This window comes from Colias croceus, chromosome 17 (assembly GCF_905220415.1).
Source record: "Colias croceus chromosome 17, ilColCroc2.1".
Taxonomy (NCBI): domain Eukaryota; kingdom Metazoa; phylum Arthropoda; class Insecta; order Lepidoptera; family Pieridae; genus Colias; species Colias croceus.
The window spans coordinates 6,197,670-6,214,334 of record NC_059553.1 but is presented as its reverse complement, the minus strand read 5'-3'; the positions used below and the strand labels follow the sequence as shown (position 1 = coordinate 6,214,334).

The 16,665-nt window shown below is 32.7% G+C and overlaps 1 protein-coding gene across 2 annotated transcripts in view; it reads right to left on the bottom strand.

Annotated features, from left to right (window-relative positions):
- Nucleotides 1-6,821: 6,821 nt before the first annotated feature.
- LOC123698962 (membralin) overlaps nt 6,822-16,665 on the bottom strand; it is an 88,452-nt gene continuing 78,608 nt past the window's right edge. For both annotated transcript variants that reach the window (XM_045645799.1, XM_045645800.1), the window contains exon 11: nt 6,822-7,753. In XM_045645799.1, the coding sequence (XP_045501755.1) occupies nt 7,034-7,753 (720 nt within the window). In that variant the 3' untranslated portion in view covers nt 6,822-7,033. The remainder of the gene's footprint in view (nt 7,754-16,665) is intronic.

Sequence of the window (16,665 nt, the reverse complement as noted above, 5' to 3'; positions counted from 1 at the left end):
CGAAATATAGTTGTTTGGATATTATATAATGCTTTTCATAGAACCAAATAAATTAATAAGAAGAAAAGTTCAAGTCCAAACAAAGTAACACAAATGTACATACTTAAAACAATATTTTCGTATTTTATGTAGTTAGAAACCCTTGCTTTAGATAATATTTAAAATTACCCCAACCCCGGAAGGTATATTCGTTTTACATCACAAGCAGCCTCGAGAGAACGCTATATGAAAGTTTTCTATTAGTTCTACCTCGTTTCAAAGAAGCTCTTTTGTTCAATATCCAGATTGGCAGTTCGATTATCCGCGGATCTTGTAAAAAGGCATATAAAAATTAGTCTGTAATGTCGCAGACTACTTAAGCGCTCCGTGGGGAGGCGGAGCGTCTTGGAAAATTAAAATGTCAGAAATACGAGTCTGCTTAGCGCCCAAGAAAAATGATCGCTTATTACTACATTCCAACTTAATTAAGTTTGTTTCCACGATTTAGGATATTGTCTAGCAGATAGCGAACTTTTAATAATAATTGAGATTTACTTTTGAGATATTACCGGATTCATTGTTGGAAACAAAGACTCGGTAAACAAACAATATTTTAATAAAAGTAATTTAAATATTAAATATTTGGATTTTAGTATCAAATTAATATATCGTAGGTACTTATTTCTTAACAGTTGCAAATAGTAGTCTCGAGTGTAAAAGAAAAAAATGTGAATCGTGCGGTTTATAAAAGCAATGCCAGTTTCATGCTCCGGCAAAACATTTAGATTTATACGAAGCGAGGGATTGTCCTCGACGCGGCCAACATTTACGTCCTCTTTATTATTTTTAAGTCTTTCCGAGTGTTCCCTTGTTTGAAACTTTCACCTTTCCCCCATTTGCGGGATGAAAGGTAATTTCTTTCCGTGTATTTTGAAATTAATTTTGCTTTGTCCGACCGCATGCCTCAGGACGAATTGTTAGCGGTCGAATGACAAAAGCTTTTAGTTATTAGAACCAAATCTTCCTTCAGTTTATAAATATCCAGTTGTATTTTAACCGGAATATGTGATATCTTAAATAATTATAATTATTGAATGCATGCGTTATTTTTGACTCTATAATTATGGTGTTTTACAGGTCTGTGATTTATCAGCTAGATGCTACTGAGTTGCGCGGTTCTCTAAACTGAATTTAGAACAGATTTTTTTTTTATATGAAGGGACTATTCCGAAATCAAACGACAATTAATACCAAAAAGTCTAGCTGTGAAATATAAAATACGGCAGGTGGGTGTAATTTCGGTTTGGTTTGAATAACGTAGTTTTGTAAAAACGAAATACAATTATCTACACGTGCGACACACAATAGTGTAATAAAATTGTCAATTCCAGTGTTTTACATCTTTGTTACTAGATGTCAGAATTGAGTTATGATTTTAGTGAAATAGATGATCAAATTTTATATATATATATATATGTATTTTTATGTATATGCTTTTTAATGGAAATTATTTTTTCCAGAAAGTTAAATTTTTTATCTACTTACACAAAAATGTTTCACTAAGTCCTTTTCAATAAAGTCATTTATTTTCCTTATTTCCAATAAGTACTTGATGAATGAAGCTACTCAATGAAACTTTTGCAGATTTAAAGTTTGAACAATAGTGGTCACAACGTATATTTTGAGGTGTAACTTTATATTTACTTTCATTGTCTCTCTGGTTTTTCAACAGGGTATGGTTTTGAAATTAAAGCACATACTTAGTAACTAAAATTCCTACAATGAGCATCTAAGGTAGCAAGATAATTTGGTAATATAGTGAATTTATTTACTAATTATTATATTTTTAGTTTTAACTACAAAACATTTACGCTATACTGCCAGAACTTCTTACTTCGACTGCAGATTTGTTTATGAAATTGTTCTCTTATAAATCCAGTGCTATACTACAGACCTAGGTTAGTATAGGCGTTTCAGTAGAAATCATTGCATGCGATACGCGTAGTCACATATCGTACAGTTGGGATTTAAGATGTCCCACAGGTCACACAAAGCTGATTGTGAATACTGAGCGAATACAACGATCTATATACAGTATACTATATATACTATATGCTTGCTCCTTGGAGAATATTATTTTAATATTAAGGTTAACTTACACATCTTGTATGGATTAGGAAATGCTTGGCAAATCTGTTTGATGACTTTGGCGGTAATAATGTGGTACCTATAGGGAACAATGAGAGACTTGAAAGAATACTTTTTAATGGTTTTTAATGGCATATTATAATAAGTAGGTAGGTAAACGTATGCACGTGTAGGTAACTGTCATTATAAAATATGAGATGAAGAGTAGATAAACATTAATTCTACATTGTCCCTGAATGAGAAACAACATTACGATAGAAAATTCACTAATTTATAAATAAAACTAAATCAATTTTATTGGATACCTATTTATTCTTAACTGAAATACTTACATTTAAAATTATCTTGATATATTCTTAGCTATAATTTTATAGACACCTATGCTTATATTTATCATTGTAAATTTTCTACACCCTCAGGATTATAGCTGTAGCTCATGTTAACTATTTGGCAGTGAAAAGTACCCTAACAGTATCTTAATCTGTACAGGTTGCTGGGATCCGACGTCACAAAGCGAGGCAGCGACTTCAAAGCTTGCGGCGAACATCAAACGATGCAGATAAACCGCCTTGAATAAAACCTCCGAGAGCGTTTGATATCCGATTATTAGCGGGATCGGGCCCCACAAATAGATTGAAGATGGCACGTCTTAACAAATCGCTAAAAGCGTATCTTTCGTGGAATCTTTTTAACTTGAATATTAACTAAGTAATTCTATTTATGCTATTTGGTATCGTGCTAAAAATAACATCAGAAAAATATAGGTTCCATTTCATGTCGTGTTCTAATATAGTTTCCATTAATAAATTTTGTAATCCATAAAAAATCATCTAAAGTACGATTTGAAGAAGCGTACACTTGCTAATCCCACAGATAAAACAAAACTAGAGGCGAGTAATGTGCGCCAAACAATGACAAAGCCCGCTAAAACACCGTAGACTTACCGTTTAATCTCGACAATCAGCCGTGTCTGTTTCGTTCACAGTTAAATCTCGGCAGTGCAATACCGGGCTGAAGGCGGATACACACGGATGTGCGGACCGTGGACCGGATTACCGGCCGGCCGGTTGTGCCGATGGGTTGGTTCGTGACGCGGCACGCGCCGGAGCGATTAGCCCCGATGCCCTGCTTGCGTCGATCACACCGGGTCATGCTCGGATGGGAATTTATGGATAAGTAGAAACAAATATTGATTTGTGCCACGATATTTAGGCTATTATTCGACTGTCTCCATCGTGTACTGTTGGTAATGGACATGTACTTATAACTATGATATTTTTGATGGATTTGAGTTAATATTTATTATATTTGAAATTGTTCCAAATATTTTTGTAAATAGTGTACCTACTGTTGTACATGGCGTGTATTTCAGAAAAGTCTTCTTAGATCACCAGATTAATAGCTGTTATTTAGCTTTAGGAACTTAAGTAGGTAAGCGGTTGGAGAGAAATTGGAAGAAGATAGATCAGACTTGAAGGTCACGCGTATTCTTGGGGAATTAACACACATTGTGAGATGTTATTGCTTGAGAATACACGTAGCTGACAAGGAGATATTCATCAATTGAAGATGCACCGTTGGAAGACTCATAATGAAGATTGATGCGTCATGGTCCTGAAAGAATTTCCATCATAGATAATATAAATATATGTTATTAGCCTATATCCAACTGCTCGATTTTTCGTGTATCTGTTTTTTTGATGAAATTGTTTTGAAATGAATGTTGTAGGATAGGTTCAGGATAGCGATAGGTTTCTGTGATTAATCACCATTTTGTAAAAAATTGGCAGCAAGTACTTGCTGACAATTTTTTTCAAGAAACCTATCGCTTATCCAATGCATCCTCCCTCAACATTTATGAAAAATTAATTTTATCATAAAAACAGATACAGGCGGTATGCAGCAGTAATCTTGGGCTATGTGACCTAAAAATTTAGTGTGATTTGTCGACTATGTGACGTACAAAATATAGTGTTGATATTGTGAATAATATTGTTTCCATGTTTACTAATATTTTCATTAGGTACCTAACTACCTGTATTTTTTTATTACTCATTGTTTTTAATATGAATTTTATTTCTTCCCAGGTTCCAGCTACACTTCATACCAAAAAACACGAAGAAGAAAAGAATATGAAGAAACAATATATCAATATGTACTAATTTTAAGAAACTGATAATATAAAAAATATCGACAAAAATGTTTCTCACAAAATATATATTTTGATTGTAAAGTTAAATTTTGCTACTATTTTCCTATGATGTCATGTTAAACCTGAAAGTGATGAATAAAATATTATATTGTACGAAACGAATCCTTTTATTTACTGTTCCTGCTTAAGTACTTACTACAAGAATGATTTTTTTAAACACATTATAATTTGTATCAACAGAAATTAATCATTAATATCAAGACTGTTTTAATATCAGAATTACACGAATACTTCTCTCTCTTATAATATAGATAGGTGTATTATAATTACCAAATTAACTTTTGCAGTAATATAACACATATTTTAAAGAAATAACTATTGAATTATGGAATCAGTTCACTTACGTAAAATCAATGGTCATAAACTTTTAAATATACATATAGGTACCAAACTTCATCTAAATCCGATCAGTTGTTTCTGCGTTATAGAGAGAAGAAAGAATACGTTAAGATCTAGACCAGATAGATTTTGAATTTATGAACTAACTAGCTTTCCGCCCGCGGCTTCGCCCGAGCAGTCAAAGAAAAACCCGCATAGTTCCCGTTCCCGTGGAATTGCCGGGATTGCGTCAAATTCCCGGGATAAAAAGTAGCCTATGTCCTTTCTCGGGTATCAAACTATCTCCATACCAAATTTCATGAAAATTGGTTCAGTAGTTAAGGCGTTATTGAGTAACAGACAGACAGACAGAGTTACTTTCGCATTTATAATATTAGTATGGATTTACACTGATCTCTACATATCTTTCGCTTTAAAGTTATTTTTACACCTATATTAAATGTTTACCAAGTAAAATATCTATCACATATAAAAAAGGATAATAGAGGTAAAAATAAAAAACGATTGATGAACTAAAAATGTTTAATGCAATAAACTAATCACTAAATGAAAAAGTACGCGTACTTCCACGCCCCACGAAGCATTAACAAAGTAAGAAAAATAATGAAGTGAAACAATTAAACTAATAAATATTTAATTCATATCTATTTACACTTGCTGAGAGGCAGCCATGTCTTAAAACTACAATCACCTTCCGTACGAAAAATTACCTAAGATAATTTCACTTATAGGGCCTTTATTCCGTATACTTTTTGAAGTTTGTAGACAATGCGTATTAATGAAAAAATAAAAAAAAAATCCTTTAAGTATTATTTTTGGGAATGTCTAAATTTTCTAAACTCTGTATTTTCGATGTCACTCAAGAAAGATCTGCGAATTTTTTTAAATAAAACAACTACTTTTACAGAGTGTAAAAACTATAGACATGCCATATTGTAGTAAATGAATCCTTTTATAAATTAAGTTGATGTCCACTAATTAAAATGTTTTGAAGAGTTCAATTTTTATTAATACACATTTAAATTCATCCATTTCATTAAATATAAAGTAAAATGAAATATCGAAAGCACAATTAACCCCAAATGTTAGTTATCATTACAATTTCTTCAAATTTACTTCGAAATGCATTAGAATCATTCACGTCATAAGGAACCAAGAGCTTTGTTAACTAAAGCACAAAAAGAAATCATAAACATCATTTAAAAAATCGTGAAATATCTAGTCTATAATTTCTGTTATCATATTATTTTGTCAATTCATAAATGAGTGGAAAAGTACCGTAAACATAATTTTCCAATTATAAAGGCAGTTTTGTATTTCCAATAGGGAAAACATCAGTAACATCGTTGTAATATTTTGTACTCATAATAAGGCAGGTTTTTTTCAACATATTTGGCATATGTCCGAAATTCTATATATTGCTTATAGTTCTGTCTCAACAATGTATATTGAAACGAGAAGGATAGCATGAGATTTAATAATCTCGTTAAATTAAGTTGCTGTTTTCCATATTGTTTTTAATAAGGAATATTATGTTTTTCAGAACATTCTTTATCTTTATACAATTATTAGTTTCAATAAGTTATTTAACACATTCTGATATTGTCTTATATGTATGGAAAGTCAATTACATAGAAGATAGAAGACTGCTTTAACGAAACGTTGTGACTAAATCGAAATTGCAAAATGATAGGACAGGAAATTTTCCTTAAAGAGTTAAATATAAGGGAAAATCTTAATTTTCGTTAATGAACAATAGAATAAAAAAAGATGAATTTGTGTTATATTATTGTAACACACTGATCTAGATATGTTTTAAGGATTTAGTATTACTGAAAATTAGGGCATTAGCGTTAATGAATATGAAGAACATCTTTTTTTCAATTATGAATTTTTCTATATGTTGAATACAATACACAACAGGGAACGGAACTTGATTCCCTTTGAGTGTAGCTATATTTACTGCTTTTGTAAATATTATAAAAAAAACTCTATTAATTTTTTGTTAAATACATTTAGCTGTTATGTCAATTTGTAGTATACCGTTAAATACTTCTCTATAAGGCCCTATTGTCTCAACAATGACTGAACTTAAATAGTAACTTTATTCTTAGCAACAGCTATAAGTACCTTCTATAGATTATTTACTCTGTATGACTCAACAATTCATTTTAGCAATCATATAAAAATTCCCTATATCCGTAATTCCTATTGGTGTCATAGTGGCTCGTTCGATATACATTTTACTTCGTTGCTATTGAGCCCGGGTTGGTCTCTATCAATGTTTCTAAGTGAAATAGATAGCTGTAAACTAAATACGTCTTCAAAGCAATTATTAGTAATATGGTAGTGATGCTAAATTAGGTCATCGGCTTCCGGGGAAGCCCTGGGCGCGATTCTCGTAGTCATTTCTTCGGTAGTGGAAGCCGGATCGTCCCCGACCCCCACGTTCACTTTTCGCCGACGATCCAACGCAAGACTCGGCGCGTCTGTACCAACACTGTTAGCTTCAGCCTCGTTCACTCCTCTAGAGGAGTTTTTAGCGTCATCGAGGCTGCTTATGATTGTGTTGTTGCGAATCAAATTGATATCGCTGTCAGATGTTTTTCTTCTGATCTCTTCGATTTGAATGCCAGCGTCGGTCGTAGTATTTGTAGTCTTGTTTGAACTGTTCATGTTGTTTTCGTCGGATGCGGCTATTGCTCTGTCTTCGTTGTCAATTCCTGAAGTGTTAGTGCCGGTGGCGTGCGTTTCCGTGGTGACACTGCGAGAGGTGATGACGTCACCCGTGTGAGTGGTATTTGTTTGAGCTGTGGACACGGAGGGTGAGGTCTGCGTGGTGGATTGTACGGTGTTCTGTACAGTTTGTGTGGTCGACTGTGTGGTTGGTGGTGTAGCCTGTGTTCCAGTTCCTGGGGCATCGTGATACGCAGTTCCACTCGCCAGAGCCGCTATCCCAGCTAGCCCCATCATGCCACCCATACCGTGGTGACTACGCAATAGGAGCTGCTGCAGTTGAGCTTGCTGTAGTATCACGGGCAACTCGTAGTGATGGAAGAAGTATAACATGGAATGCTGCGAACAAAAAAAAAATACATTTTAATTGCCATAAATTAATAATTTTAAATCCTAACTTATGACATCCTGAAGAAATTTTTACATGGTTCAAAGAGGACGTTTTATAGTGCGAGATCTTATCGTAGTTTGAGACACGTCGGTCGGTAGAAATGAACTCTTTTAGACAAATAAATGAGGGAATCGTGACAGTGGTGAGAGTACTCATTTTATTTATTTATTTGTGGGTCAGAGCACCCTCCCTTGGCGAGTTCTGACGTAAGTTTTAATTAAGAAACTTGTGACCGCTACGAGTAAACTTTTATTTCAAATTATATTTTCCGATCTCTGTATTTTTCTTCGCGTTTAACAAATGTAACGTTTCGAAATTAATCCTATTTATAACTTAATCTTGAATGTAGTTTATTTTAACTTTTCTTATACTTTATTGTTTCATAAAACAGGTAATAGATAAGCATAAAAAGTAAAAGAATAGAACGTTGATAATAGTTTTATGTATGAAAAAAAAAGCTCGGAACGTGTTAATTAACATGACCTCTGAAATCGGCTCCCTGCTCATCGCCGTGGCAAACATAAAAAAGGATCAAACGTTTAAAAGGTATTTAATGGACAAAAATCGTGCCTTTTATGCGTCCCGTAAATCAGTTGCTTTGAGATTTACATCAACCCCTCCTGTTATATTGCTACACGAATAAAAGCGAGGTTTATTTTTGAATCCGATGATTATAATAGCGATTCAGTTGAGTTTGCTTATCATATTTTGGGATAATTTTTAAAATGTCGAAGCATTAAATATGTCGGGATAAGCGCTTTAAAAGTAAAAGGAAAATTTGATTTCATTGTTTATTTTAAAAGCTTTTCTGTATAAGATTCGGAGCATCGATAAGTAGTAAGTATATTGTACCTAAAATATATTTTTACGACACATTCTGAAATTTCCGAGTGCAACAACGACTCTTCGAGCGCAAGGCGTGAAATATGAGATTGCACTTGAAAAATCTCCATGCAACCGAGTACTTCAGCCCTTAAAACGGTTCCTTAGGTGACTAACTCCCCGACAACTCTACCAAATACTTTATGCATTTACATTCAACATTGTCTTAAAAACTTTTCAAACGGCGTGTTGATTATGACAAGAAGGTGGAGAATCCCGACAAGAATAAAGTTATTTTGATTTAAAATGCTAAGAAAAATAAAGGTTCGAGAATTCGCTCGTCTCCCCGCTAGAGGAGGAAATATTTTTGTAAATCCCTTTTCATTTAGCTAATCTGATGTAACTCAAGACGAACATTTTTAGATGAATATTGTGTTAACGCAATTGATTAAGGTAGAGAATATATTTCATTTATTCAGTGTTGTGAAATATTAAAAATATATTATACTGTTTTTTTTTTGCAATTTTACTACGATCTGTTAAAATATAAATATACATATAGAAAAAAGTTTTCTTATGTGAAGTGGAAGTCTTTTCGTTTTCAAATTATCTCATATTTAACAAAAATGCATATAAGGTACAAAAAGGACGCACAAAAAAAGGCGTTAGACATTGATTTATATGAAATGTGTGATTATTAATATAATCGTATACGTTTAAAAAACAATAACATTAGATATATTGATGTAAAAGGCATGTAAGAATAAAAGCGAGAATGTATGATAACATGTCAGATTTCATATTACACTCTATTTTTTATCTTACATATTACGTTTTGAAGAGAACCATTTCGAGACCGGAACGTAACTAATTAAGGATATAAAATATCAATGTCAAACAGGGTCTAATGTGCTTATACGTCGTATTACTGAACCGTAAGCCGCTGAAAGTGTTTGTATAAAGTTTAACTACAATTTGTGGCAGATCTAGAAGATTACCACACTTACAGAGATCCAGTAATGGCCGACCTTGTTGTTGACTTAGGACCACTACGAAATTAACTAAAATCAACTATTGTAAGTTCGCATGAGCACGAGGCTTGGGTGATTTAACGGTTCATTTAATTCATAAACGTATTGGGATCCGGTATTCGTCAATAAGTTATAGGAAGGCAAATCATGATTTTTATAAAGCATTATTAGTTTTTTTTTAATATACATAAAGTGTAAAAAGTAACTAAGTAATTTTATCATTTTAAACGCGTAATAAAATTATACAACTCCACAACTTCTTTTTCGACAACCGTCATACCATTCATCGCAAATGTACACTCAATTTGCACTCCACTGCATTCGCCTAACAAAATACAAAATTAACTTGGAATATTCACGCATTCAATAAAGCTCGCAGACTTTAAAATATAGCGAGCATCAAGTTGAAAGCAAATTTTACGATGCTCGTCGCGTCGCCGACCGGGAGCGGGCGACCTCATGAAATATGATTTTTATTAATAAGTTGACACGCTTGATGATTATAAGATAAGCCCCACTTTGCATTCCGCGGAGCCGCCTTGTTTTTCGTCGTCTCCCACTGTAAGCCGACAGAGCCTCTCTCCACCTTCGGGCGTTTCGTAAAACGAAACGTACACTTAAATTATTTTTGCGTGTACATTGTTTTAGTGGATGTGTATTGTCTTTTTAACTACTTTTATTGGGTTAAAACTAACAGTAATATTTGTTGGAAATATTGGTACTATTAATATACAGGGTGTCCCACTATTGATATACTAAGCTTAAAGGAAGTTATAGTTTTGCATACGCTGAGTACGTAAAAAATACTTATAAAATTCCAGAGGCATTTTTTTTCAGATAGATGAATTCTTAAAACTCTATGTGTACAGGTACACCCATAACAAGCAACCCGCCCAACTTTGCCACCAGTACGTGAGCTATCATTTAAGATTATGTTTTCATAGACAAAATGCTCACATTAGAGAAGCGGTATATGCCGGCTGCGCGAAGCTAGAGAAGAAAACATGGATTTTCAGGAAAAATTTAGCAAAATTTTGACTAATTTTGTTGTTAAGTATTTTTTACCCGATCAGTGTATGCAAAACTACAAGTCCCATCGCGCTTAGTATACCAATAGTGGGACACCCTGTATAGATATTTGAAAAAAAAAGTTAATACTTAATCTCTTTAACGTAGAGCTAAAGTGCATTTTAAATTGAAATAAGTTTTACTTTTAAAAATTTATAGTTATTAAAATTTAAATTGTACAACACATGGAAAACATAAGGTTAGTTTCCAATTTCAGGAATCGGAGTTAAAATTTGCTAAATATACAAAAACATTCAAAAAATGTTGCGATGCTGAATCATAAAAATACGCCACAATTTTTTCTATTTTATGCAAAACTGTAAATTGATTTTATCAACAATGGTTTAAAATACTAACTACCTAACATGACAAAGATTCGTTATAAAAAAACTGAATATTTTTGTCTATCTGTATAGTAGTACAGTGGAAAGTTTACCTACTTACCACCTATGTATAATATATAAATAATTGCTGTTTTGGCTTTGTTATTGTAAACTAATTGGTTTATCATTCTTAGATTAAGTTGTTAGTTCAAATGTTACATGTAGATATGCTTTAAAGTCGATTCTAAGAAACCTGCCAAAGACAATGAGAATTAATTTTCAATTAGAGTATGCAATACCGTTTGAGAGAGAATTAATTTGTTATTAATTAATCTATTGCATCATATAATACGTTATTAAATTACGTATGAATTATTGGAAAATCTAGTAAACATTTAAATTGTATTTAGTCAGTGACAATCCGTGTAAAGCCCCTGTCTATAACATTATGAATATTTTGTTAATTATAAATGAATACTCTCATCGAATCAGATAAATTCTTTACTTACACCAGTAGAACATTTACATGTACCTACCTAATTCAAAATATAAAATAGTTAATGAATCACAAAATTATATCATGGATAATTATCACCTTCATTTGATCTCTGTTTATACTTTATACCGTTCATGAAAAATTCGTAAAACATGACTGTAAAAACAAACATATTCACATCTGTACCATCGTTCTCGTACATCGCACAGCAAACTTTAGCATCAAAAATAAAAGCGGTCCGGTACAACGAAATGAGTTTCGCAGATTTGTCGTGCATTTAGTAAGATCTCCTTTAAAGTGAATACAATATCTGTCATATGCACACGCGGGGGGTCACGTGGGGCGGCGGGGCGAGGGGGCAGGGAGGGGGGGACTCACTCGGCGTGATATTAGCCCCCGTACGAACGGAAATTGACGCCCTCCGAGCGGAGACAACTGGACCCAACATCCCATATGAAATATAAGGACAAATTCCCGCTAATCATTTCCTGCTCATAACGAACTGTTATGATTGTTTATTATAGATCTAATTAGAGCCGGAATCTTGGGACACTCGATATGGTGACAATTTGATCCGATAACGAGATAACTGTTTATAAATAGGATACGTGTTTATTGGGGTATTTCAAATGATATCCATATTTGTTACGAATTAACTTTTCGATCCTTGACCAGTTACATTTATTTAATAATACATTATCTGTTTATTTTAAGAACATTTATATCTGAAAGATTAATTGTGTGGTATTATTCCTAGCTTCCTAGGTACGATGAATGCATGTTTATATGAATGTTCATCTTAATTTTAAGTGAGTAAAATACACCCATCGAATGGATATGGCTTTTAATTCAATAATAATTATACTTTTTCACACAGGTTTAAAACCCAAATTTCATTCATATCAATAATTTCGTATATATCTCCCTATACATTTACAACATTAGTGAGATATTATATTACAATGAATATTTCGAGTTCAAATTCCCGTACATGCAATGTGAGCCCAACTGCCCTTCGCCCGTAGGCAATTCCATGACCCATTTAATGGTCCGCTGCTCCATTTCAGATTTACTTTAATAGTTACAGGGAATATGCATGGGGGATACCGCCTTTACGTGTACCACTAATTAAGAAACTCTTTGAGATACAGAAAATATCATATTTGGTAAGTGGTAACCCGCAGAAAATGTTTGGATTTGAAGTGAATTTGTTAAATTATTTGGATAGTGATTTCATTTCAAATATGTATGTTATATTTGCATGCACGAATTGCAATTAAACATCTACGAATACTACATTGTTCGAAAAAATTTTGATGTGAGTAATCTATACATATAATAAAATCGTAGGAAAGTCAAAACTGTACATTGAATATTTTTTTAAAAGAATACTTGGGCCGTGATCTATAATCGATATAGAAGCCAAAAACATAGTTTTTAGAATTTTTGTCTGTTTGTCTGTTTGTCTGTTTGTCTGTTTGTCTGTTTGTCTGTATGTTTGTCTGGGCTAATCTCGAAAAGTACTGCATAGATTGACTTCAAATTTTGCATGAATATTACTAACAGGTCGGGTGAGGCTATAGGCTACATATTATCAAGCTATCACCTACGGTGGAGGAGCTGTGAACCTTTATTTTTCTTACATATTCCGTGTACTACGACAGCGTACAATCTAAAGACTCATGTTTAAATGTTGTTTTTGAGTAAGCCATGCTATTATCTACCTTTACACTATAAAAACTACGTCATTTATGTAATTTTGGCAGAGAAACAGTTAAATGAATCTTAGCAGTATAAAGACAAATTTGAAACAGCGCCATCTATAGCCAGTGTTATAAAAATCAAACACACATTAACTATTGGAAATTAATAATTAAATGACGCATATATAAATGTTGTTTGACAATATCTAGATTGAAACTATAAAAATTATGCCATTTAAGTAACTTGGGAAGAGAAACATAGTTTAAAGAATGTAAGTTGTATAATGTTAATTTTGTAACAGCGCCATCTATGAGATTTCGTAAAAATCAAATCAATTTACATGTTAACACTACTGAATATACACTGTTGAAAATTAATAATTTAAATATAATCATGTTATTTATTTAACTCTTTAACCCATATCTTCCCTTCCCTATAAGGTATATTTCGTGTAAATAATAAATATACTACATTTTTTTAAAGTGAGGGTAGATGTTTATTATTTTAAGTAAAACTAGACACCATTATCTACAGTAATTAATCTAATATTGATTGTGTTCATTAGTTACAATTTTAAAAATCTTCGTGTTTTATAAATTTACTAGCTTACCGCCCGCGACTTCGCCCGCTTTGTCTAAAACCTAATAAATTATATACCTTGCTCTTGAATTAGTCTATTTATTTAAAAACCGCATCAAAATCCGTTGCGTAGTTTTAAAGATTTAAGCATACAAAGGGACATAGGGACAGAGAAATCGACTTTTGACTATTGAATGCCATAAAACCAAAAATATCAAATGCAATCTTAGTGTTTTGTGAATTTTCACCATCATGCGTTCCCACTAAAGGTAAGTTGTTACATACAGGTATTTATTTTTTTATAATGATAGCAATTCATGTGTTTTGTTGGTATTATATTATTACACTTTTTGAATGAAATAATAAAATGATGAATTGATGAATTCTTTTATATATGACTTTTACAAGATTTTGAGGTGCATTGGGAACAGTAGTTTTTGATAAAATTTTATTTGTAAGTAGCTTTTTTTATAGATTTACAGTTAACTTTTGATTTTTTTATTTACAGATTCAATGCTCATAAAATTATATCGCCTTTGGAAGACGATTTCTGCTGACAATTTTACAACACCACTTGAAAATTGATGATTTGATGATAAAGATAGTGGCAGCGAGGATTATGTGGAAATTAGTAATCATCCGCTTCGTTAATTTTTGACTGAAGTTAATGTACAACGTCCAATGGTTCAATCATTGATCAATATCAATAATAGTGTTAATCATAATGGTTCAATCATTGGAAGTATCTCGGGAAATTTTGGAGGATATTTTTCAGGAAGGAGAGGAGGGGCAGCCAGCCACATATCAAACTACTACGTTTTAGTACCGAAAAAATGTTATTGCCAAATGAAACGTAAATTTTGCACTCACAACTGTACAAGTAATGTTTTTATTTTGACTTTGCGGTTATCTGATTATAATATTTATCGTTATGGCTATCGAGGTACCGACCGTACTGGGATCAGAGTACATGATATACAGTTCATCATCCAGGATTGCTAAGAGCATTTTCACACTGAAAAAGATGTTTTCTTTGAATCGTAGTTGCTTCATTTATTTATTTTTAATCATTTTACATAACTAATATGTTTTATATTTTATAAATATATAATTTTCATTATTTATAAATAAAATGGATCCAACATAACTTTGTTGTGTATCATTTCTCTATTAATAACCCATAGGCATATTTTCCGAGCGCCCCATTTAAGTTGCGGTCCTGAAATTATAAAAAATTTATGTATACTTTTGCCAAATATGTATAAGCTCATTGCTCAAGCTGATTTTTACATAAAAATAACAAAAACTAAACTACTAAATAAAATAAATTATGTAAAGATTTTATAAGAAAACACAGTATATTTATTAGGAGACGGTGATCTCTTCCAGGCAAAAGATATTCATCAGCTCAATAAAATTGAATAGTATGTTGTTAGTTATTCTTTAGATTCACAATTGTAATGAGCATTTCCGCATGCAAGTTATTTCAAGTAGTATCGTAGTTTAGATATATCATAGTTTTGACACATTAAAGTTCCAACAAAACCCTCAAATTTTTGAGCAGAGTTGAGCAAGATAATTTGAAAAATGTGCCGTGTTAAGTATTATAGAAAAGGTTAGTTCGTTGGTAATTATTATTTCTTCTTCATTTACATGTTGTTAGTAAAAATAAACTTTGACTAACAGTCAAAGTATATTTTAACTAATACTACTTAATACTAACTATTATACTTATGTTCAGTATTTATCTGTATTATTATTGCTTGGTAATTAATATATTTTCATGTCGTATACTTAATTATAAACATAAGTTTGATGTGTTATTAGCTGGATTTATTGAAGTGAAAACTTTTTTAGCGGCGTTGGGTATAAAATCTTAAACTCGCGTCAGGACACGTGACCATCGAAAAAGCGTAAGACGGATGTTAGTTTTTTTAGCCCTTATATTCCATGCGTAAGACAGATACCTACCATTCCAAAATATCAAACATGCTGAACGTTAATAATCAAGTTTTCACTTCAGCCGGCACTCCCGGAGTGCAACCCGTCTTTTTTTTTACACACTCACAGACTTATAATATTTTATGTTAAAATAGTGTTAATCATATTACTTAATATTTTTTCACAATTAAAAATATTTCCTTTTTTCTGATGGTGATGTTATGAGTACCATATTCGGTCATCATTAAAAATCTGTGCGAAAACTATAAACACTTGTGAGGCCCTCACGGCAGTCACGGATGAATTCTACACATACCCGTGGCCCTGTCGTTGATGCAGCTCGACGGAACACAGTGGGGTTTTGGTCGGTAGGAATCCGACATAACCCACGGCCTCTTCCCCGGAGGCCGTGGGTATCTATGCAAGATTTCCCCACTAAAAAAAAAAAGGCCCTCACGGCAGATCGGGGCGGTCTGACGCGAAGTGGGGACAGCGTTGTCACTGTATCGCTTTTGCCACGCTTTTCAACAGACTTATTCGATAGTTCAGTTTTGTGTTAAGACCGCTGTGACAACCAACCCGTGAGACAAACAAACCCGGTTTCCCCTATTATCCCGTTAGACCGAAACCCTCACTGAGAGGGAATTACGTCTCACTACTGATCACGACAGTCATATTTTATCTCGAGAATCTGAAACGTTACTCAATATGAAGACCGTTTGACAAATGATAGGGTGTATCATAATATTATTCGATCTCTTGAAGATGAACATGAGCATAAGCAATGACTAGAGTAGGGACTCGAATATTACAATTATTTGAGACAAGAACGATTAATATTTGTTTAATGAAAGATTAAGAATTGAAATTATTCAGTCTCTGAAAACGGACGAATA